We start from the raw sequence: 25,254 nt of genomic DNA, 5'->3' as shown, positions 1-25,254 counted from the left end.
CAAGTTTTGCTGTGGTGATTAAGAGATATAGATGTAAGTTGTTTAGGTTTTTACAATGGATACTCCTACTATTGACACTTTGAATGACATCTCTAACCTGTTTCATACCAGCCAGTGGATAAAGGACTAGTCATTTATTTATAGTGTATCTACTTTTAGAAAGTATTTACAATGCAAAGGGGACCCTTATAATTGTACATTGCTGACATTTAGTGAGAATGTTAATAATAATTGTTTTATATTCTTCTAGACATATATTTCCCTTCCTTAAATTATTGAGACTTTAAAATAAAAATTAAAGAAAACAGCATAAATCACTAAATACTACTGATTTTTCAATGGAAAAAGAGCTTGATTCTGAAGACTATTCTTAAATGTCTCAATAAATAATAGAATGGCTGATTAAAAAATTGATAAAAAGTTAGAACAGTGACAGAAATTAAGGTGGTGATTAAGTTTTCACCAGAGGCTAGTCTGAACAGAAATACATTAGAAATTTAACTGACATTCTCAGGAAAGCTTGGGTGCACTGAGATCTGGGGAACTTAGGTGGTTCTCGAGCAGATCTACCCAACCTGATGGCCACTTTGAACCTGGTTATGGGTAGGCTGGCATTATCTGGATTACTGTCACAATAGTCCTCTGGTCTTTCCATGTGTGGACACAGGCTTCATGAAGATACATGGCGTTTCATTTGTAGCAAGTGGGCATTTAGGAATGGAGAGCCTCAGATTTCCTCATGGACACTATCCAAAGCTTCAAAGCTCATAGCCAGACTTTCCACACAAACTTCCCAACCTTCCAGATCTTCCTGGTCAGCCCCATTAGCCAAAACTCCCACCACACCATCCTCACCATCCACCTGGTGTCTCTGATCTGCATGGCCTTACTCCAAAATGCCTACACTTTTCACCTTCATGTTCGTGCTGTTTCTTATGTGTGGCAAACTCTTACTCAAACTTCAAGATCTCACTCAAATAGCACCTTCTCTTTGAAGCCTTCTCCCTTATCCAAGTTATAATTAGTAGCTCTCTCCTGACTTCCAAGAAAAGAAGGGATAGTATGAAGAAATGAGAAAGGCAAATGTTCTATTGTCAAAATAAACTGAATTTAAACCTGACTTTTGTACTTACTAGCTGTGTGATCTTGGGTAAATTAGTTAATCTTCTTGAGGCACCATCTCCCGGTATTTAAAATAGAGATTAATTCCCTAAATTTGGGCTTCCCAGGTGGCAATAGTGGTAAAGAATCTGTCTGCTAATGCAGGAGATGCAAGGGACAGCAGTTCGATCCCCTCCAGGGAAGATCCCCTGGAGGAGGAAGTGGCAACCCACTCCAGTATTCTTGCCTGGAAAATTCCATGGACAGAGGAGCCTGACGGGCTACAGTCCATGGGTCTGCAAAGAGTCGGATACAACTAAGTGACTGAGTGCATGTGCGCGCGCACACACACACACACATAGGGATCAGCAGTGATATTGAGTTGCCATTGTTTGCTTGCTTATATATCTTTCTGTGAGCTCTGAAGTAGGAAAGACTTTGCCTTTTTAATCATCCGGCTGCCCCATGAGGCACCTAGCCTAGTACCTAATGTTTTCTAGCACTCAATTTTCAAACATTAATGAATGTTTAATTATTCATTCATAATTCCTATATTCATAATTCCTCAATTCATAATTGAGGAAAAGTAACTCAAGCACTCTAAGTTCTTCTTCTATAAGTGCTCTCTAGTCATTCCCACATCCATGAAGTCGAACCCCCATAGCTCTTGTACACACGACTAATAAGGCTCTTGTCACAGCCCATTCTACACACACTAATTGATTCTAAGATCCTCCAGGGCAGTGGCCACAGCTTTCACTGTTAAAAAAACTTAAAAAAAAAAAATGCTTTGGCCACACCATATGGGATGTGGGATCTTAGTTAGCCTACTAGGGATCAAACATGTGCCCCTTGCATTGGAAGCATGGAGTCCCAGCCACTGGCCCACCAGAGAAGTCCCCGTGGCTTTCACTCTGAATCCCCAACAACTCCCAATGTTCTGTTGATACCAACTAATGATAATGTTACTTAAATATCCCATCCTCTTCCTCATTTCAAGTAGTTTTCACTTTCAGTTTATGCTGCATTTACCCCTGGGTCTCAGAGACTGAGACCTCTGTAACAATGACTAATTTCTTTTTTTTTTTTCCATTTATTTTTATTAGTTGGAGGCTAATTACTTGACATCATTGCAGTGGTTTTTGTCATACATTGACATGAATCAGCCATGGATTTACATGTATTCCTCATCCCGGTCCCCCCTCCCACCTCCCTCTCCACCCGATCCCTCTGGGTCTTCCCAGTGCACCAGCCCCAAGCACCCAGTATCATGCATCCAACCTGGGCTGGTGATCTGTTTCACCCTAGATAATATACATGTTTTGATGCTGTTCTCTTAAAACATCCCACCCTCGCCTCCTCCCAGAGTCCACACGTCTGTTCTATACATCTGAGTCTCTTTTTCTGTTTTTCATATAGGGTTATCGTTACCATCTTTCTAAATTCCATATATATGTGTTAGTATACTGTAATGGTCTTTATCTTTCTGGCTTACTTCGCTCTGTATAATGGGCTCCAGTTTCATCCATCTCATTAGAACTGATTCAAATGAATTCTTTTTAATGGCTGAGTAATATTCCATGGTGTATATGTACCACAGCTTCCTCATCCATTCGTCTGCTGATGGGCATCTGGGTTGTTTCCATGTCCTGGCTATTATAAACAGTGCTGCGATGAACATTGGGGTGCACGTGTCTCTTTCAGATCTGGTCTCCTCGGTGTGTATGCCCAGAAGTGGGATTGCTGGGTCATATGGCAGTTCTATTTCCAGCTTTTTAAGAAATCTCCACACTGTTTTCCATAGTGGCTGTACTAATTTGCATTCCCACCAACAGTGTAAGAGGGTTCCCTTTTCTCCACACCCGCTCCAGCATTTACTGCTTGTAGACTTTTGGATAGCACCCATCCTGACTGGCGTTTAATGGTACCTCATTGTGGTTTTGATTTGCATTTCTCTGATAATGAGTGATGTTGAGCATCTTTTCATGTGTCTGTTAGCCATCTGTATGTCTTCTTTGGAGAAATGTCTGTTTAGTTCTTTGGCCCATTTTTTGATTGGGTCATTTATTTTTCTGGAGTTGAGCTGGAGGAGTTGCTTGTCTATTTTTGAGATTAATCCTTTGTCTGTTGCTTCGTTTGCTATTATTTTCTCCCACTCTGAGGGCTGTCTTTTCACCTTGCTTATAGTTTCCTTTGTTGTGCAAAAGCTTTTAAGTTTCATTAGGTCCCATTTGTTTATTTTTGCTTTTGTTTCTAAAATTCTGGGAGGTGGGTCATAGAGGATCCTGCTGTGATTTATGTCGGAGAGTGTTTTGCCTATGTTCTCCTCTAGGAGTTTGATAGTTTCTGGTCTTACATTTAGATCTTTAATCCATTTTGAGTTTATTTTTGTGTATGGTGTTAGAAAGTGTTCTAGTTTCATTCTTTTACAGGTGGTTGACCAGTTTTCCCAGCACCACTTGTTAAAGAGGTTGTCTTTTTTCCATTGTATATCCTTGCCTCCTTTGTTGAAGATAAGGTGACCATAGGTTCGTGGATTTATCTCTGGGCTTTCTATTCTGTTCCATTGATCTATACTTCTGTCTTTGTGCCAGTACCAAACTGTCTTGATGACTGTGGCTTTGTAGTATAGTCTGAAGTCAGGCAGGTTGATTCCTCCAGTTTCATTCTTCTTTCTCAAGGTTACTTTGGCTACTCGAGGTTTTTTGTATTTCCATACAAATTGTGAAATTATTTTTTCTAGTTCTGTGAAAAATACCATTGGTAGTTTGATAGGGATTGCATTGAAGCTATAGATTGCTTTGGGTAGCATAGCCATTTTGACAATATTGATTCTTCCAATCCAATGACTAATTTCTGTAGTTTTTTGTCCAAGGCTCATAGCGAGTGGCATCTCCTGACTTTCTTAACTCTCCATTGGAGAGTGGGTCTGTCCTTTCTTCAGTCTTAATTGCCCTGTCTTTCTCTTAATTGTCCTTTACGTTCTACTTCAGGATGAGAACCTTCTCACTGATGTACTATTTTCATGGAGACTTGGAAAACTGTGGTTTATTGTTTCTTAATTTATAGGCTCATGGAGAATTACTGCTGGAAGGCACCTTAAAAATCACTGAATCCAGGGATCTCAAGCAGAGAACAATTCCCAATGGTGTGTTAGGCATGATATCAATCATGACAACCGCCCCTTTTTTTTTCCTGCTGAGGTCATATATGGCCTCAGAATAATTTTCAACACATTTTCTAGTTAGAGACTTCAATTCATCAGTGTACATAGGGTGAAACTTCTTTGACATCTCTGATATAGTTCAAAGCTGCTACTTTGCTAATGAGGTCCAAAGAGCAGTGATGACTCAGTAATAAACAGATACCAGAACTCAGGTACCTGATTCTCATGACTTTCAGTTCAGGGTTTCCCTTTCCACATGATCACTGCCTGTCCTTCAACAGCCACTCAAGTCCTAGGATTTATATTCTATTCATTGACTCGTACCTAATTGTATTCAACAGTATGATTGAAAAAACACAACACACAAGTTTTGTTCTTCTTAAAAAGGGCAGCTGGGCTCTCACTGATGTTATAAGCTCTTGAGGGGAAGGGCCTGTATTACCTTTGTATCTTTCACAAGTTCTAATCCTGTGTCTGGCACATGGTAGGTATTCAATGAAAATTCTTTGATATATACCCAACTATATATAGGAAACAAACAGGAAATCTATCTTAAAATTCTCACCAAGAATCACTGAAAAATCTTCCCCCTTTGTATGGAGACAGTATTTGTTTGAAAGGTTTCCATGAATGATGATATATTCCCTCGCTATTTTTTAGAGTGACATCATGTTTAAATAAATTCCCTTTCACCAGAATGTATTAGGGGAATGAAAATCATTATGTCAATGATTGGGCTGCCCAGTGAAACCTGCTTAAAAATACAAAGGGCAGTGTTGTAGTTTAGGGCTCAAAAGTCCTGAGAAATGACAGCTTTTCTTTTTGCTTTCATGGTGACAACTATTGACCTAAACTTGTGGTTCTGTGTGATGCTCACAAGTCAAAAAATGTTAGGACAGAAAAGTAAAGGAAAGGATATGAAGAGAAAGAGAATAGGAAAGCAGAAGGTGGGGAAAGGTATTTTACAATACAGCAATATGATTCTTGTATTATCACTTAAAAATAGATTAAAAAAAAACTTTACAACTCACAACTTACATCATACAACAGGAAAGATTAAGTGTGTTCCCCTCAAGGTCAGGAATAGAACAGTTTGCTACTTTCATACAAACTATACAGGAAGTTCTAGCCAAGGCAATCAGTTATGATAAAGAAATAAAAAGTCACCTAGATTGAAAAGAAAGACGTAAAACTTTCTTTTTACAGATAATATGGCCTTGTAGATAGAAAATCCTGAGGAATCAACCAAAAAGCTATTACAATTAATAAAATGGATTCAGCAAGGTAGCAAAGTATAAGGCTGATATACACAATAGTTACATTTCTATATACTTGCAATGAACTATCAAAAAATAAAACTAAGAAAACAATTCATGTGCAAAAGAATGAAATCACAATCCTACTTCATATTATACACAATAACTGATGCAAAATGGATCGACCACCTAAATGTAACAGCTAAAAGTATAAAACTCAGAAGAAAATATGGACATCTTCATGGCCTTGGTGTTTTAGATATAATACCAAAGAAAGTAGCAAAAGATAAAATAGGTAAATTGAACTCTATCAAAATAAAAAATTTTTGTGTACCAAAAGACATCTTGAAGAGAGACAGCTCATAGAATGGGAGAAAATATTTGGAAAATGTATATTTAATAAGAGATTAATATCTGGAATATACAAAGAACTTCTACAGCTCAGCAACAACAAAGGAATGCCATTTTAAAAATGGGCAAGGGACCCGAAAAGACACTTCTCCAAAGAAGATATATAACTGGTCAATAAACACATGAAAAGATGTTTAATACCAATGGTCATTAGGGAAATAAAAATCACAAACACAGTGAGACACCATTTCAGACCAAACAGGAGGACTATAAGCAGAAAGACATATAATAACATGTGCTGGCAAGGATGCGGAGAAACTGGAACCCTCATACAGTGATGGTGAGAATGTGGAATGTCACAGCCACCTTGCAAACAGTCTGCAGTTCCCCAAAATGTTAAACACGGAGTTATCATATGATCCAGGAATTCCACTCCTAAGTACACGCCCAATGGAAGTAAGAGTATATGTCTATATAAAAACTGCACACAAACGTTGATAGCAGCATTATTCATAATTGCCCCGAAGTAGAAACAATACAAATTTCCACCAACTGATGCATGGATACATTTTAGATGAGTATATCCATACAATGGAATATTGGGCAATGAAAAGAAAAGAAGTGCTTACATATGCTATAACACAGAGGCACTTTAAGAACATTATGTAAAGTGAAAGAAGCAGTCACAAAAGACCACATAGTACATAATGCCATTTGTATGAACAGTACAGAATAGGCAAACCTACGGAGACAAAGTAGGTTAGTAGCTCCCTAGGGCTAGGTCAGAGGGCTGGGGAGAGGGAAGTGACTGCTACAGGATTTCTTTATGGGGTGATGAAATATTCTAAAGTTGACTGTGATGGTTGCATAACCCTAAATTCCATTTGTTAAGTTTCTTCTTTTCTATGTCTGTCACAACAATCCATGTATTCACTTAGATGATCCATCTGTTTATTTCCATGACCACTGTCCTGACTTTATAATGTGTAAAGGATTAGATATATCTTATGATGAGCAGGCATCTTTTATAGAATCTAGCTTTTGAAAGTATTTATTTTAAAAGAAAAAAAATTAGAGAAATAAAAATACCAAAACTATCCTTTTTCTTCTTCACTATAGTCATTATATCATCTTCATAACACATCATTTCTGCTGATCACTAGCAGCTTTACCCCCAATATTTAGTATATTTATTATAGATCTATCTCATCAGAAATCGCATCACGGCTTTTAGCAATACATTTTTACCAGTGATCTACTGTCTTGTAGCTCTATAATCTGTTACTGAAAGCTTACATGCTAATTTTAGTTAAATCCATGGCAACCAAGAGAACTTAATGTTTCAATTATTTTGTACCTACCCCTTTTGAATCAATCACTCCAGGTTTTGCATTAAACTTCACTGTCTTCAATCGGGCACGTTCCTTTCTTTCCACCCTAAGGAAAATGGAAAATAAAGTGTCTATCACATGGCAAAGCATTTATGATTTTAAATTCCTTATCCAATGAAGAATGGATATCCTTCAGATCAAATAAAATGTTTTAAAATATTTCCGTTTCTTTGTTAGTATAAAGTCTCAGTATAACATCTCTAAGCTGCTAACACATCCCTTGCAATTTTTGTGTTACATGTACTGAATCGTCACCTATTTGGAAGGAACAAAAACCTAATATTTGCTATCTAAATGCCTGAATCAATCAGAATCTACTTCAAGAAATCACAGTCCACAGACGCAAACACCTAAAGTGGAGGCTAAGTAAACTCTCCTCTCCTAATATCCTTTTCTGTTTGCTTCCTTTTTCTTTCCTTCTCTTTAAGAAAGCTAGGGTGTTTACTTTTACCTCAAACCAAACATGTTATAATCTTGAACTTTTCCTTTGCCCAACGTCCTTCTGCTGCCATCTCTGCAGTTTTTGTTATTTTACCTTCATTCCTTCATCAAGTATTTATTGAAAGCCTACCCTGTATCAAGTAAGGTGTTGGGGGAAAAAAATTAAAAAGCATGACTTCAATGAAGACATAGTAATGTCTTCTTGGAGGGGACAGAGGCATAAAAAGACAGATACTACTGTACAATAAGACTGCTGATAGCAAGGTGAGTGGGCACATCTATCTATCTCATTGGAGGGTGATGAGGAGTAGAAAGCAATGGGGAGGACTTCTTGGAGAAGGAGTACATTTCTGTGAGACTTAAATGGTGAGAAAGAGCTTGTCAGTGGGAAAAGTTCAAGGAGAATCTCCCAGACAGGAGGGAGGAACAACATGTACCAAGACCCGAAGTTATCATCAAGCTAAAGATTGCAGTAAGATTCTGATACAGTGTACACACAGCACAGAGATATGAGGCTGGGGAGGTGGCGGGGCCTCCTTTATAATATAAAGGGGATCCCTCTACACTAAGGACATGGGGTTTTCTCTTGGGGAATCCTCACGACTTATTAGAGGCTATAAAGCCGAGAAACGATAGACTAGATTAGCATTTTAAATAAGTGACTCTGGGGGAGGAGGAAGATGGATTAGAGGAGGGGAAGAACAGTGGGAAGCAGGAAGCCTATTAAGAAGCTATTGCCATAATCCAGGCAAGAAATGATGAGGAGTGATAATGAAGTGGAGGAGAGGGAAGGGTTTGAGAAACATTAATAAAATAAAGTTGGCAGGTCTTGTGTCTCTTTGAAGGGTGGAGTTGAAAAGAGAAGTTAAATATTTCTCCAATTTTTTTTTTTTGAGCCTTTCTAATTAGACATGACCGTTCCGTCCTCTAAGCCCCACAGCACTTGTCTCCGTTGGTGTTATCTCTTGTTTTCTTGTGTGCTGTTTATTTTTGAGTTGCACATAAAAGGCTCCATGTTCCTCGAGGGCAGGTCTACATATGACTCAGAGTATTACAGCAGGTCCTCAGTAAATTTTAATAGCTGAACTAAAATAATATTCATTGCATTGCTTTAGCATCACTCTTTATTTAAATGTGGCTAGGTCTAATTTCAAAAATGGGGAAAGAAAAAAAGAGAGGAAAAAACCCTGAATCTACAGAAACTTTAAGGGTTTATGAAATCTAAGCTATTCATAGATCAATAATTAACAACATACTCCTCTTTGAGAATTCTTTTGTGTTTCCAGCTGAAACACATTGAAGATTGGGGTTTCTATAGTTACAGAATGGAGTTTCAGAATATATTTATTTTGGTGTGAGAGTAGAATATTTGAGTGGAAACAGATGAGCAAAATTCTTCAAATCTAACCTCAGATATTAAAGCAGTATGTTCCACCAAGAGTTTCGACCTGTGCCCAACATACAACAGTTGGGAGGGGAGCAAGGAAGACTTCACACAAGAGAAGTAGCAAAGTGCAGAGATGCTCACTGTGAAAATGCCTGCTCTGAGCTTGTTCAGCTTTTCTCAGTTTTAATGCAAGTGCAAATGCTAATTGGTATTCATCTTTTTGGGTCCTTCTAAAACTGCTATTACAGCCCCAAGTTTCTCCTAGAGTCTCTGCGTTAACCAGCCTAATTATGGGAAACACCAGTCCATCAGGGGATGCCAAAATGACATGCAGAGAATACATGGTTATTTGATTAGCCTATTAAAATAAATTCTGCATAAAGTGAGTGAGCTCACATGGGCCCCAAACATAAATGAAGCTGAACTCAATATTCTATTCTAAGAATTGCTTAGACGGAGCATTCTAATGTTTACCCCTGGTTTCTAAGTTCATGCCTTGCACGTTCCTTCAGAAATGTTTCTATTAGGCCACCTTAGTGGTTCATCACTTAAATCTTAAACAAGTTGCAAAGACTAAGTCAGATGAACAGACAGATGGAGACACACACAAACACACCTAATATGTGATATGGTTTATTACTGATCTTCAAACAAGCAACAAAAAAAGTAAAAAAAAAAAAATTAAAGCCTTACTGTAGGAGTGGCAGATTTTGGTTCACTCAAGAAGGAAATCGGAAAACTTTGATTTCTACTTGGGTGGGAAGTTTCATGAATAATAAAGATGATGATATAAGTGGTAACTGAAATTTTAACATATAATTATTAATGAAAAAGTCCTTCACATTTACATCTTCATTTGACCCTAACAATAACCAAGTGTGGTATTCTCAGAACCATTTTATGGTTGGAAAAGCTAAGACTCAAAGCTTCCTAAGTTAGAAAATGGCAAAAATAGGGACTGAGCACGTATCTTCCAGCAGAGTCTGACCACATCCATTCTGTTTGGGAAACAGCATTTAAGTACCTTCCATGCCTCCCTTATCCAGTGGGATTTAACACCCATGAGACTGTAGAGGGTTAGCCACAATTCAAGACCAATATAGTTCCTTAGGAGTCAGGGCCTACTTTCTCACAAATGACAACCATCCTCCTTCTTTGCATCCCAAATCCCGATTGTCCTCAATTAAATAAACCATAACCAAATTCAAGCATTGAGTCACTGACATAATACCTGTTTTGACAGGCTGGACTCAAAACTCAGAATGAATTTGCTTTTCGCACTGAAATTCAGGTTAGCCAGATGTCTATTTTCAATCTGACATCACAAACACTGGATTGATTTCTCTCCTCAGCGATCTTTTCACATTTATTGCATCCCCAGCCATAGTTGTGTTTTTCACCCCAGAGGCCCACGCTAATTGCCTCTTGGGGGTCTCTGCAAATCTTTTATCCTGGGTAGCAAGGGGTGTGGCTTACCTTTTTTTTTTCACTTGCCTCAGCCCTGTCCTCTCTCCTAGTGCTTCTTGGGATGCATGTGGACAGTTTATTGCCAAGATCAGTTGGGCTGAGAGATAGGTCCCTACATAAGACTGTACTTTTTTAAGCATCAAAAGCTCAAAATTTGGAGAAAGGAAAATGTATATCATTTGAGTAAGCACAAAAGTATTAGATGCATGCTAACCACCTTACCTATATTATCTATAATTGGCATAATAATCCAGGGTTTAAGATGGTGCTTAATCTTTGTTGGTAAATGAATGAAAGAATCATCAAAGAGGCTTACTGGTTCTTGACCTGGATATGAAACCTAAGGCTCAGAGAGTTGAAGGGACTTGCCCAAACAACCAGTGTTTCTGAAAAAAACTTGCTGACCATTTCCTGACTTTTTTCCTTGGTAGGAATCTATGTAAAAGTGTAGCATCACCTTCTCTGTTCTACTAAGTGAGACTCCTTGGGCAAAAATACATGATGTTAAGAACCTAAGGAAATGGTGGGTTACCTACGTGCAAAGACTGACTCGTGATGAGAAGGACTGACATACTTCTCTCATACTCAAGAGGCAAGCAATTAATTAGATTGTTTAAGCAGAAATAATCCTCTCTGCCTTAAACTGGATAGCAAAATTTGAGCAATCAGTTCTGTCATCCAGTATCTCCAGAGAGCACCAAATGGCCATGCTTTAATGAGCCCAACTGTCTTCCTCTGTCCTCTTACCCTCCTCCCATCTGGCATTTTCAGGTTCCCGCCAAACACACAGGCCTGCAGCACTGGACGGTCAGAACAGCATTTGGGGCTGGGCATCCCTTTGCCTGTGCCCCCCAGGCCCCGGTGCAGGGAGGACTGAAACGCCATACAGGTTACTGGCCACAGGCTTGCAGGGAAGCTAAGTGAATGAACACTTACTCAGTGCTAGCTGCAAGCTGCCATCTGAGCCCAGTCACTGTGGGGCAATGAATAGAGACTTGGATTAAGAGACAGGGGAACACATCCCAGCTTGGCTCTTCAGAAAATATGTAATCTCAGAAAAGAGAGATTCTGTGCTAAGAGCCCAGGTTTAGAAATCACACATATATGCATTGGAACTCTCCATCTGCCACTTACCAGCTCTGTGACTTAGGGTAGGTCACTTAACCTCTTAGGATCTCAGGTTTCATGAGACTGGTGAAATTAGGATATTAAGACAGACTTGAAAAGTTATGCTGAATATTAAATAATACCAAAAATGGTTAGTACAGTATTTGAAACGTGTAAGAGCTCCTTACTTGTCAAAGGCTTCTAGTATACCTTTGGGGTAGTGAAAAGCAATCTGGTCTTGCTACAGAGAGACCTAGGCCAGTGGCTGACTTGCATCCTTGGGGAAGTTATCTGACTTCTCTGATCTTCAGTTTCCTTAGGAAGCTTTTGTGAAGATTAGAGAAAATCTTCTATTTGAAAGCACCAGCACAATACACAGTCTATCATCATATGGAATTCACTCCTCTGTCTGGGCCCTTTCACTTCCCTTGATGCTTGCTATGGACTGAATGTTTTGTGTCCACACAAAATTCATATGTTGAAGCCTCAATCCCCAGGGTGGTGGTCTATGGTGGTGAGGCATTGGGAGGTAATAAGGTCGTGAGGGTGGAGCCCTCATGAATCAGATTAGTGGCCTAAAAGAAGAGACAGGAGAGAAAAGACCTCTCTCTCTTTCTCTCTCTCACCCACATGAGGAAATAGCAAGAGGACTGTCTGCAAACTAGGAAGAAGGTCCTCTCTCTGGGAACCTGAATGGCTAGAGCTTTGATTTTGAACTCCAGAGCTGCGAAATATACATGTCTATTGTCCAAGGCACCCAGTGATGGCATTCTGTCTCAGCAGCCGGAACTAAGATAGCACATTTATTTACACTACAGCCCTCTGTTCTCACCACTGTAACTGTGCCATAGTTACATGCTGGTCCCACAAACACCGGGCTCCAGGCAGTGACCTGATGCCAGCACTTGGCACACAGACGGTGCTCATGCGCTGCTTGCTGAACTGAACTTTGTCAATTCTTATTTCTATAATGTTGGGTGGCAGGAATTGCATATGAGTTAAGACTGTTATAGCCTGGAATCAAGTTCCAGTTATGCCATTTATTAGCTGAGCAATTTCAGGCAAGTAAATTAACCTCTCTCTGCTTCAGTCTCCTGGTTTGTAAAATGAAGATAATTATATTACCTTCCCCATAGGGTTGTAATGAGGTTTAAATAAGTTAATTAATTGTAAAGGGCTTACAACAGTGTCTAGCATGTTCAAGGAGCATTTATTTTTTTAAAAAAAATTATTTACCAACTTCAAAAAAGAGAGAGGGAAAAGGCAATGATTTTCATACTCTTCATCTTATGGTTTCATTGAAATGATTAAATGGAATCATCAATAGAGTACATTTTTATAAAGGGTAAAGTCATACACTGATGTTATCCATTATGAACTTATTCCAAACTGGCTCTAGGAGCTGAACTATAATTCCTCTCTGGCCTCTAACTGAAAAGGGGCCAGAGAGGAATTAAGGGTTGAAAAAAATAACCCTAATCTAATAATAAATCATATGCGTACCAGCAACCACTTATTCTGAGCTATAGTTATAAGATGCTGAATGCAGTAGAAAATGAGAGTGCCTCCTTTAGAAGCTAAGCATTAAAGAGCAGCCTGAGGGAAGGCTCATGACAGGTTTTAAATTGCATTAAGGTAAGTGCACAAGAATGCTTTGTGGGGTATGATTATAAGTGACTTTTCTTTCTTCTTGATACTTTCCTAAATTTTCCCATTTTCTACAATGAAATGTGTTACTTTTATAAACACATAAAACAATAATAGTAACATTTTTGGAAAGAGTTACCATCCTAAGGAGAAAATTTAATATAAATACATTTACAGCCATAAACACACACACACACACACACACACACACACACACAGATGAGATGGGCCATACTGCACCCTTCATGAGCAAGAATGCAAATGTCAACATTAGAGTCATGGGACACACTTCTTCTCCAGGCCAGCATGGCGGTTAGGATGGTTTTCTCCTAAAATATTTGCTGCTGCTGCTGTTAAGCCACTTCAGTTGTGCCCAACTCTGTGCGACCCCATAGCTGGCAGCCCACCAGGCTCTTCTGTCCATGGGATTCTCCAGGCAAGAATACTGGAGTGGGTTGCCATTTCCTTCTCCTAAAATATTTGAGAGAGAGCCAATTCAAGAGTGACCTCCAGCAGGCAGAAAATTACCCAGGAGGACTAACACTGAGAATGTTCCTTGGAGGACAGTGATGTACAGTTCCACAAATGAAATATTGACAAGACTGGTTAGAATCACAGAATCTCAGGGTTGGAAAGTGACAGAAAATTACGTAGCTTGGCTGTCCCACTCAAAGCTTGCTTCCCTTTTATAATACTTAGTGCCCTGGAATCTTCTATTATCAGAATCATCTACAGGGACATACACACAAATACAGATCTCCAGATGGACTGAATCAGAGTCACTCTATGTGTCTGTGTGAGGGAGAGAGTGGGCGTACCTCAAGTTTTCATAATGTTCCCTTGGTGTCAAAGCCACTGTCTTCCCAGGTAACCCATACCATCTCTAGGCAGCTCCAACTACTAAAAGGATTTCCTTAAAATTACTTGAAATCTCTCTCCAGACAGTTTTCCTTCTCCACCCATTTCTACCTGTATTCAACAAGATGGCTCCTTCTTCTACAGAACAGCCCTGCAGAGAGCTCTGATTAATCACATCAAAGCAAACCAAAATGCTTGCTGCCTTGATATTTTTCAAAATTAAATGGAAGTGGAAAAACAGAATATATACTACTCCTGGGAGTTACTGCTTCAAATTCAGAAAACACAAAAAACTACAAACTCAGAATGTCCTCTCAAAGCAACGTCAGACAATTATGCAGGTGCCCAGAGGTTTGGATGGTAAAGAATCTGCCTGCAATGTAAGAGACTTGGGTTCAATCCCCAGGCTGAGAACATCCCTTGGAGTAGGAAATGGCAAACCACTCCAGTATTCTTGATTGGAGAATTCCATGAACAGAGAAGCCTATGGTCCATGGTGTTGCAAAGTGTCGGATGCGACTGAGTGACTAATATTTTCACTTGTACTTCCTGGAGTTTAGAGAACTGTCTGCTGGTGGGAGACCCACAGGGCCAGGCTTAGAGGGTGGGGAGGGAGACAGTCACGTTGCCCGCTTTCCTCACATTCATCCTGGGCTGTGTGGCCACCGGCAGGAAAAGACGGGGGACCAGTCTTCTCTGAGGTTCAAATGGCCCACAGTTATTATTGGGGAGAATTTCCATCTTCCCACGGTGGTTGGCGCTACCTCGGTCACTGGGTCACTCTGTGTGTGCAGCATTTGAATACTCAGCTTCAGGAGGATTTTCTACAAAGGTATTTGGGATGTTTGGATTCGATGAGGAGAGCCCTTCGTGGCTTGAAAAAAGTTAGTAACTGTTTTGCATAAACATTATTCCTGATTTTGACTTCATACCATCTCGTCTCTAGGGAGCAGATCATTTGTTTCTCAGACAGTATTTTGGTGCCAAGAGGATACTCAGGGGAAGAAGAGTTCCTTTCTAGCAGTGATGGGCAGAAGCTGCTGGGGACAGACGAAGGATGCGGTTGTTCTGAAGTTTATTCCTGCCTTTCAAGAGCAGAGTTGAAGAAATGCTTAGAAGAGAAAGAACATAATATTCCTTTTCTTTTGAACTTTCAGTTGCATATCAGGGTATAGCCAATTAACAGAGCTTCCCTGGTGGCTTCTGCAGTGCAGGAGGCATGGGTTCGATCCCTGGGTCAGGAAGATCCCCTGGATAGGGAAATGGCAACCCCCTCCAGTATTCTTGCCTGGAGAATCCCATGGACAGAGGAGCCTGGAGAGCTACAGTCCATGGGGTTGCAGAGTCAGACACAACTGAGCCCTAACACTTCATAGCCGATTAACAACTGTGACAGTTTCAGTGAACAGTGAAGGGACTCAGCCATACATATACTAGAACATAGTAGTCTTGACTTAGGAAATATATACAGAACTAAATATCTGAGTGGAAGCTGGTTGGGGTGGGGACCAGGAGTAACTCAAGCTGTAAATAAACCTCTGTAAACCCACTCTTTGGAACTCACCAGATGTTCAGCAGCTCACAGCTCAAGAAGATAATTTTGTTTTTTTTCTCCAATGAAGCTAGCTTTTAATTTTTTAAATTGAAGTATAGTTGATTTACAATGTTGTGTTAATTTCTGCTGCACAGTGAAGTTATTCAGTTATATATACGCATACATTCTTTTTAAATATTCTTTTCCACAATGGTTTATCATAGGATAGTGAATATAGTTCTCTGTACTAGACAGGACCATGTTGTTTATACCCAAGTATCTGATTCTGGATTGGAGTTTGTTAGTCTTTATCCATCAATGTTTGGACAGAATACAAAGCCAGGACCTCAGCTTTGAAAATGTTCTATTTTACTTGGCTTTCACCTGGATTTCCTATAAGTAACCCAGTAAATGATGAACCTCTAAAGTAACCCCTCTGAGTCTGTAAGTCAGCATACAAGCTGATAAGCATACCCCTGAACATATGAAAGCCGGCAAGTGTTAGGGAGGCAGGATAAGCAGATCCTCTTTCTTGCTTTATGCTGTATCACAGTTACCAGTTTGGGTAAAAACCTAACATGAGAAGAGGGAGAATATTTAATCTGTGTCCCCTGTCCCCACTGACAATTTCTGCGCAGACTGACTAACCCACTCAAACACATCCTGGGAACGATCTGCCACATCTTCATCTCCCCTCCCCTCCACACCCCGGGGAGGTGAGCAGCAAATCCTCAGGATGGGAAAGGCCTCCTTACCTCCGCTTGCTGGGGATGACCCCCATCTCCTCACTGTCGCCCTCCAGCGTGACCCTCCTGGCTTGCCACCACTCGTCATCAGAGGCGTTGATAACGTGGAGAATATCTCCGTATTTAAAACTAAGTCCTTGACTTGGCAGTCCACTGTCCTTGCTTTTGTCATAGTCAAACATGGCTCTGGAAGAAAGGACATAAGAGAACAATGTTAGGAATCTCTGGCAGCTCAGATCTAGGATTCATCATTTCGATTATTCACTCTTGCCCTGAGAACCCCCTGTCCGCTGGGTACACACTCCCAGGACTAACCCCTGGAATCCCATCAATGTTCCCACTGCTTTGGTCACAAATCAAGGTTACTTCTTACTTCTCCTGAAGGTTGCAAGGGCAGCCTATTAGGGGCCCTTAACCTGGGGTTCTGCTCTCTGGTAGATGCCAGACTCCAGGGAGTGGAGAGTAAGGAGTGGGAATGGGGAGTTAGTGTCTAATGGGAACAGAGTTTTCGTTTTAGAAAGGTGAAAAATTCAGGAGATGGATGGTGGTAAGAACTGCATAACAATCTGAATGCACTTAAGGCCCCTGAACTGTACAGGTAAATATGGCCAAAATAGTATGTTTTATATTATGTGACTTTGCCACAATAAGAAAAATATTGAAAAAAACCTGGGATACTGCTTTGTGGAGATCATCACATGCAACAAGGTAATAATGGAAGATGATAGAGGTAGGTTAGTACCTTATCGAGATTTTTTTTCTCTCTCACTACAAGCAAATTTTATAAATCACTATAAAGAAGTAAATAATGAACAGAATGGTGAGCATCTTTCTGAATGCAGCATTTTGTGTGATGAAAAAATCTTCTCAGATGGATCAAACTGCTTCCACAGAATACCAAGCCTACCTTGTCATTGCATTTATCACTCTGAATTGTAATTCTCGCCATATGTATCATGTTTTCCCCACTAAAAAGCCTTTACGGAGCCTTCGCTAAGCCTAACACTGTAATAGGCATGACTGGTGGGGTAAAGGAGTTGGAAGCAGAATTAAATGATGACCAAGACCTTAGCTCTTGCCCCCGAGCAGCTGACAATCTGTCCACCTCTTTCTGTGTCTCCCACAAACCATCACCACACACACACTACCTGTGATTTCCCTGGAGAGGCAGACTTTGCCGTGTCCCTGTTTATTTCCACTTTGATTCTATTCTAACAATTTCCTTAGAGTGTAGTCACTATGCAAGCAAAACTAGCTAGATCTGGTGGACAGATTTGTCTAAAATCACCGAGGACTGAGTGTGATTCTTTTGCTTTCTTTTCCCCTCTCTCATGAAAGAAATGTCACATCTGCTGTGATGGCAACCCAAATGAGTTGAAGGCCCTCAAATACTGCAGGAAAAGCTGAATTACTTGCAACACAGCCCTTCTTCCATTAACTCTGTCCCCAAGTGGTGGAATACGGTGAGGGGGGTGTCTCAGCTCCCAGAATGACTCATTTCCACCTTAACCATCTGCATCTTCCTTACCAAAGACTTCACAAAACCCTCGCCAGGAAAAGGGGGCTGAGAGGAGGCAGAGACCCACTCCTGACTCTGTCACTCCTCTGGCTGGCGGATGAGACACAAGTTAACATTGCAGAACCACAGTTTTTTAAATGCAAAATTAGTCCAATAACTGTATTCACTTGGAGCTGCTGTGAGCTTTAATGAAACAACATATTGGATGCATCTGGCAGAATGTAGTCTAACTGTGGCTAAGAAAGCAGACTCAGGGGCCACACTGTTAGGGCTGTGTTCTGGCCCTGGCACTTCTCTCTTACCAGTCACACAGCTGGTAACCCAGGCACCCTCCTGAGCCCCTCTGAGGACCCAGTTCCCCCATATAGGACACAGTGATTTCAACAACGGAGATGATAACTGCGCCTCTATCATGGGATTGTGCTATGGATGAAATGCTGCCTAAGGTAATGCATGTAAAGCGTACACAGAGGTGCCTACACACAGTGACAGTCGTTAAGTATGAACCGTTGTTGCTGCTGTTAAACACCTCCTTTTCCCCTTCTGAGTGTATACTTATAAACATCCTTTCTAAGGATTCTACTCTGCAAAAACAGACTGACATAACGACCCGAGGCTGCATCCCTTAAAAAGGCCTGCATATAAGGACAGCCCTTGGCTGACATTTGGGAACTCAGCTTTTGGGAGGCTTCTTTCCATTTCCTGTTAAGAATGGCTTACTGTGCCTAAACTATCTACATAAACAGTATCATTTAAGCCGAATGCTTGCTTTTCCCCTGGGAGTCTGGAATTGTGGTAAGTGCCAGGCAGAGAGGGCGCCTATGTGAGCAGCCCCAAATACAATCCCCGGACACTGAGTCTCAGGAGCTTCCCTGGTAGACAACACTCTACACCTGTTGCCACAATCCATCGCTGGAGGACTTAAGCATGTCCTTCCTGACGTCACTGGGAGAGGACTCCTGCAAGCTGGCACCTCATCTCCTCTGGCCTTTGTCTCAGGCTCTTTTCCTCTTGCTCTGCTGGCTTTGTACCCACTTTCTGCAATAACCATAGCCATGAAGATGAGAGTCCGACAAGCCCTCCTACTTGGGAGATGTCCTCAGGATCCCCAACACTCACTTCATAGATTGGAAACCATATTTACATACACTTTCTCATTTGTGCCTCGATCCAATCCTAGAAAGAAAGTACAACAGATACAGTACTTAGTATCCCCCTTTTTACAGGTGAGGGGCACACCAAGTGAGGCCCCCACCAACTAATGCAGGATATGTGGCTTAGAGGCAGCAACCTGGGGCTGGAGTGTTGAGCTCTCGGTCCTAAGTCCTAGTTCAGTGGTCTCCACCTTGCCCCCTGACCCCACGTCAGTCTGGGAGGGGGTGAAGGTGGTGACAAGGGGGCAAGGATGAGAATCATGATGACAAGCACTATTCATGCCCACGTTAGGGGGCCTGGCCCTTTGTGTTCATTGTCCTACATTTGACATCATAACAACCTGAAAGGTAACTATTAGTATCTCTGTTTAATAGATAGGAGAGGAGGTTCAGGAAGTTCAGAAATCTGCCCCAGGTTACAAGTAAACACGTGGTAGAAACTGAACCCAGAATAAGGCCTGACTCCAAAATGCACATCCCTAGTTATTTCATTACAGTGCCCACGACTCGGCCGTACCAGGAAATTCTATTCTTCCCTTCAGAGCTGACCACCTCTTCTCCCCCAGATCCCTGAAGTTCCCTTACTGCTCAGCTCCTGTCCCCAGTATTCCTTATTTTAAGGTCTCCAAACCTCTAGTTCAGCTTCAGGTTCTTCTGGATGTAAAGTGTGGAGACTGGAGGTAAAAAGACATCAGGAAAACTGGCAGGTGGTGGCCAAGAAGGCAGGCTCTAGGGTCAGACTATTTGGGTTTGCAACTTTTTAACTGTGATCTTGAACAAGGTACTTAATGTCTCTGGGTTTCAAGCTTTCTTAATTATAAAATAGCATAGTAATAACACCAGCCACCTTGAAGAGTTGTGGTGAGGATTTAATGAAATAATACATGTGAAGTATTGTAACACAGCCTGGCAGTAGCGAGTGCTCAATAAATGTTACCTAATACTACTAGGATAGTTATTCTGAAAAATGCACTGGGATTTGAATTCCAGTTTCTGGGTCCCAACTGCGCCACTTAGAAGCAGTCATATGGACTGTGTACAAAGATATCTAAAACTCCTCTGTGTCCTCAAGACCCAGTTTAGTGCTGGGTATAAGGCAGACCTTCAGAAAGGTCTGTGGAAATATTTAGGATGATCTTTGAAAGCCCCTGGTGACTCAGACTGGTAAAGAGCCTGGCCTGCAAAGCAGGAGACCTGAGTTCGAGCCCCAGGTTGGGAAGATCCCCTGGAGAAGGGAATGGCAACCCACTCCAGTATTCTTGCCTGAAGAATCCCATGGACAGAGGAGCCTGATGGGCTATAGTCCATGAGATCGCAGAGTCAAACACAACTGAACGACTAACACTTTCACTTTGAAAGCTCCACTTCTTTTAAGTCTCAGGGTCCCGGTCTGTAAGGGGAGGGCAGCAGAAACCAATCCCAAAGGTCCTCAGCAGGTGACCCATTCATTCTACTGAGCTCCATTCCAGTCTCAAGTCATCTTTTCAAGAAAACATTTATTTACTTGGCTGTGCTGGGTCTTAGTTGCAACATGCGGGATCTTTGGTTGCGGCACGGGAACTCTTAGTTGCGGCATGTGGGATCTAGTTCCCTGAACAGGGATTGAACTTGGGCCTGCATTGGGAGCATGGAATCTTAGCCACTGGACCACCAGGGAAGTTCCCCCAAGTATTCCTGAGGGGAGATTTCCCACCCTTGGGATCAGCAACACGCTCTCTCCATGAGTTCTATTATCTTGGACAAACTGCCTCTCTAGGATCACACTGATTTAGACTCGCCAGGTCCCTAAAAACAAGCAGCTGACACATTTCAGCAGCTCCTGGCTCCTTTGGATATTAATGGATCATCACATCTGGGGAAGAGGCTACAGTGCCCCGTCACCTATTTTAAAAAGCGATAAGCTGCTTTTAATTTGCTTTATGTGCTAATTCATCACAGCAACTTTTATAAAATGCCATTAAGACTCACACTTTCCACCCAGGGTGCTTTTAACAAGTCCATTAGACAAGTGGAATTAGACATGAATAATTCAATGACTCTCCCATCCCTCCTGCCCATCCTGCATTTCAGCATGTGGCGGCCCCTTGCTCACCAGGGAAGCCTAGGGAGGGAGGGGTGAAGCAGATGCTTGTCCTCATGGCGGGCCAGCCTGGCTGCACAGACCTAGGCACCAGACCGAAATTGCGCTTATTAAGTGTCCCACAATGTGCTAAAGACATTCTATTCACTGTCTCCCTCAATTTGCTGGGTTTGTGTCAGCATACCAGTTACACACCAAGCTTTGGAGAAAGGAAAGATCTGGGTGTGAAGTCTCAACTCTGTCATTGCTAGTTGTGAATTTTAGGTCTGTGGCTTAACCTCTTAGATGACCCCTTAACCAGAGACGACCATTCTCTCATTGATCACAGGCAGATAACGATGGCATGAACTCACAAGACCGCCATGGAGATACTGCTATGGCACGGTGCCTGTAAAGTTCCCAAGACCTGCACAGAATGAATCCCCTTCGTTATTATTTCTGTTAACAGTCCTGCCATGTAAGCGTTTTGGATCTCATAAAAGAAATGAGAGTCAAAGAGCCGAAATGAAAAAAAGCTAGTAAGTGGCAGAATCAGGATTTAAACAAGACAGATGTGTCTGAATCAAAAGCCTGTGCTCTGACTGCAGAATTCAGCTTGGAGCTCCTGATAAGGGATGCAGTCAGTACTTAGATCTCATCCCCGAAGATTTCATGATCAATGGATGATCGCCTTGACGCTGACACTGTGTACTAGACATCAGGAGAGAGGCGCATGTAGTTTACTGAGCACATGCCCAGTTCTCACGCTGCCCTGAAATGTGTATTTTAGCCTTGTGCTGCAGGGGAGGAAACACAAACTTCGATAAGTTAAGCAACATGTCCAGGAGTACGTCAGCTATCAAGGTGGGCTTCAGCTGTTGTGCCCTATGCCTTTGTTCTTTAAGACGCTTTGGGGAAATGAGGTAAATTTACACGTGGCTAATATTTATGTCTCACTGAAGGTCACTCTGGGGCATCTTCCTCATCAAGCCCCAAGCTCCTTCCCTGGGAGTTAAGTGCCTCTCTCACATACTCTGATCTCATTCTGCTTTGTGCTTTTTAACATTTGCAAATTCTATTTTGCATGAGCATGGGGATGGGGAAGGTTCACATTCCTCCCAGCCCCAGAATCTACCCCATAAGAGATGATCAAGATAAGTTATTTTCTGTTATTCAGTCTGTCACCTATGCCCGTCATAGGGTAATTCTTGGAATTCAATCGTTCACTTGCTTTCCTGTAAAGGCCTGGGCAGTTGGAAACAGCAGGTAAGGAAGGCCTGAGTGACACCCAGCATAGGCCTCCCTGGCTTCTGTAGGAAATGACGAACATATGTGCACCATTCCTGTCTCTCAAGTCAGAACATATCCACCCCAGGTGGAGGGTGACATGCAGCTCTGGACCGACTTCTCACATCTCCTTGAGAAGCCATATACACCCCTGTGGATGAGTCATCATGTCCAAACTTAGCTCTGTCAAGGCCACTTATTCTCCCATCCATCTCAATACTAAACTTCCCCCAGTGAAAACAGTGGTGAGAACCACCACCAAAATCGGTCTAGAGGATGGGAACAGCCTAGCCTCTGCCAATCCTTGCTAAGAGGCCACTGACCACGATGCTGCTGTTTATTGAATGGCTGCTGAGCACATAGTAAGCCTACAACACGTCAGGCGCTGTTCTGGGTATTTATTATTTGTGATTCAAAAGATAACCCTTAAGAGTTTGGAATGGTCATGTGCACACTGCAATATTTAAAATAGATAAGCAACCAGGACTTACTCTACAGCACAGGAAACTCTGCTTAGTGTTATGTGGCAGCCTGGATAGGAGGGGGTTTTGGGGGAGGATGAATACATGCGTATGATGGCTGAGTCCCCTGTCACCTGAAACTATCACAACATTGTTAATTGGCTATACCCCAGCACAAAATAAAAGCTTAGAAAAAAAGACCACTTAAAAGGCAAGCATTGTTCCCATTTTACAGAAGGGTAAATACACTCTATACCATGGACTGTGGTATCGCATGGGTTACTCCACTTCATCACCAATAACCTAGTAAGGCAGGTTTGTGTTCTTTAAAGACACTCTTTTCAACACGCCAGTGTTTCCTTTTCTGTGAGGGGGCTATTGGGAAAATGCCAGTCTCTGCTGGCCCCAAGGCACCAGGCAGTCACTGTCATGACGGAAGATAGAACTAACTGGGCACCAACCAGAGGTCCTCACAGTCTGGGCCTCTGCACAGCGGTGGCATTTTGATCATAATCAGGGAGGAAGCATCATTTCCGGGGGCAACAACTCTCTGTCTCTCTGTTTCTCTCGAGTCTCCAGCGCTCCTAATTCCCCAAGGGATGTGGCATGAGCCGATTTCACATGTCTGGAGGTCTGCAAGTTGATCATTTCAGACAACTCATCATCAGAGTCTCCAGGGACGGGGCCCATTCCAGGCTGCCTTCTCTCCCAGGCTGTCCTATCATCTGTCAGGTTGGTTTACGCGGCAGCACCGGCTGACAGGCCCCCCGTCGGAGGGAAGCAGAAGCAAATCTGGACCTGCACAAAGGCAGGCTTGACAGACCGCAGCGAATGGCACTTCAGCTTTCAGGGTTGGGTGAGGCTGTGAAGATTAATCATCTTAAAACCACTGTCTTTCCCCCAAATGCTATCAGCTGGCTACTCAGCAAGTGAAATATGGGAAAGAAGAACATGACTAGGATGAATAGCCCACGTTTTATGACAGTTCTAAGAGCTCTTTATATTCTGGCCTTGGTTTGTCAGACCATTGAGATATATTAATCAAGATATTCAGAAAGGCTGACAAAGCCCCGACTGCAGCCTTTTATTTCTGATCTGACCTAAAAATGCAGAGCAAACTTTGGTATCTACTTTTTAGGGCCTTAGTGTCACAAATTAGTAAGCTTGCAGTACATGTGTGCGAAGTCGCTTCAGTCATGTCCGACTCTGTGCGACCCCATGGGCTATGATCTGGCAGGTTCTTCTGTCTGTGGGACCTCCAGGCAAGAATACTGGAGCAGACTGCAATGCAAGAGAAAAATAATATCCTGATTTGGAGTTTCTTTATTGCTGATACACAATTATCATCTAAATATTTAAATTTGTATACAGAAGACTTATGTCAAGATCGTGAGACCTCACATAGTCCTAGGTTCAAATAGGGGCTCTGCCAGTTAAGCACTCATGTGATTTTCATGTCTGTACCGCTATCTCCAGAGGTATAAAATAAAGGGCAAGAATCCTTATCCAACAGAGTCCTTACGAGAATTACATGTATCAGAGCGTTTAGTACTCAGTAAGAGCTCTATGTTTGTTCACTGAATCTAAAATCTAAACTTCTTCCCTGTAAATTCCACCCCTCTTCTAGTGTTGCTCATTGGAGCGTAAGTAAAGCAACCCTATCTCTGCTTTCCAAAAACACCTTGGTATTTACTGATTGACAATTGATACCAGCTGATGTGGTGCTGGGCTTAGAAGAAGGTGTTGGAGACAGTTCATTTCTCTCATGAGCAAATGAAAAAGGGGGCAAAGACATCCAAGAACAGTCCATATACCTTCCCCAAATCCTTAGTGGTAGTTTATCTGGATCAATGATGAAATTCACATACCACAAAACCAGACTCCTGGATGATGACTTCAGCTCCACCAATACTGAGTTTCTTTTTTTTAAATTTTCTTTGTTTGTTTATGAACGTCAGAAAACTGTGGAAACTACCAGACTAGACTGAAGCAAGAGAAAATCTGCAATTAGGGATAACTTCACCTCAAAATCTCATATATATCCATTAAGGCTCCCATTATCACCTATTGAAAGAGGGCAGTTAGAGAAGACAGAAGATGCTTCTCACTCACCTGGGGGAAAACACTGAGTTCAGGATGTGATTTAATTTACATGCATGAGATAACAGTCACTGAAATATTAAAAGCAACATTATTTACAGAGTGCCTATTATGTGCCAATCATTGTTTTTGCCGAGGGCTCAGAAATACACAAGAGGCTTGCTTCCTGTCCTCATGGAGCTTAATACTTGGTTGGATACCAGTAAGGAGTGGGCTTGCGTG

The 25,254-nt window shown here is 41.8% G+C and overlaps 1 protein-coding gene across 30 annotated transcripts in view; it reads right to left on the bottom strand.

Moving 5' to 3' along the window:
- The window catches only part of DLG2 (discs large MAGUK scaffold protein 2), a 2,233,668-nt gene that overhangs the window by 64,691 nt on the left and 2,143,723 nt on the right, over nucleotides 1–25,254 (bottom strand). For all 30 annotated transcript variants that reach the window (XM_070457186.1, XM_070457179.1, XM_070457180.1 and 27 more), the window contains 2 exons: nucleotides 16,462–16,638; nucleotides 7,236–7,311 (listed from right to left, as the gene is read on the bottom strand). In XM_070457186.1, coding sequence (XP_070313287.1) covers nucleotides 7,236–7,311; nucleotides 16,462–16,638 — 253 coding nt within the window. The remainder of the gene's footprint in view (nucleotides 1–7,235; nucleotides 7,312–16,461; nucleotides 16,639–25,254) is intronic.

The sequence above is a fragment of the Odocoileus virginianus genome, chromosome 28 (genome assembly GCF_023699985.2).
Source record: "Odocoileus virginianus isolate 20LAN1187 ecotype Illinois chromosome 28, Ovbor_1.2, whole genome shotgun sequence".
In the NCBI taxonomy this organism is placed as follows: Eukaryota; Metazoa; Chordata; class Mammalia; order Artiodactyla; family Cervidae; genus Odocoileus; species Odocoileus virginianus.
This window is presented reverse-complemented; position numbering and strand designations above follow the sequence as displayed.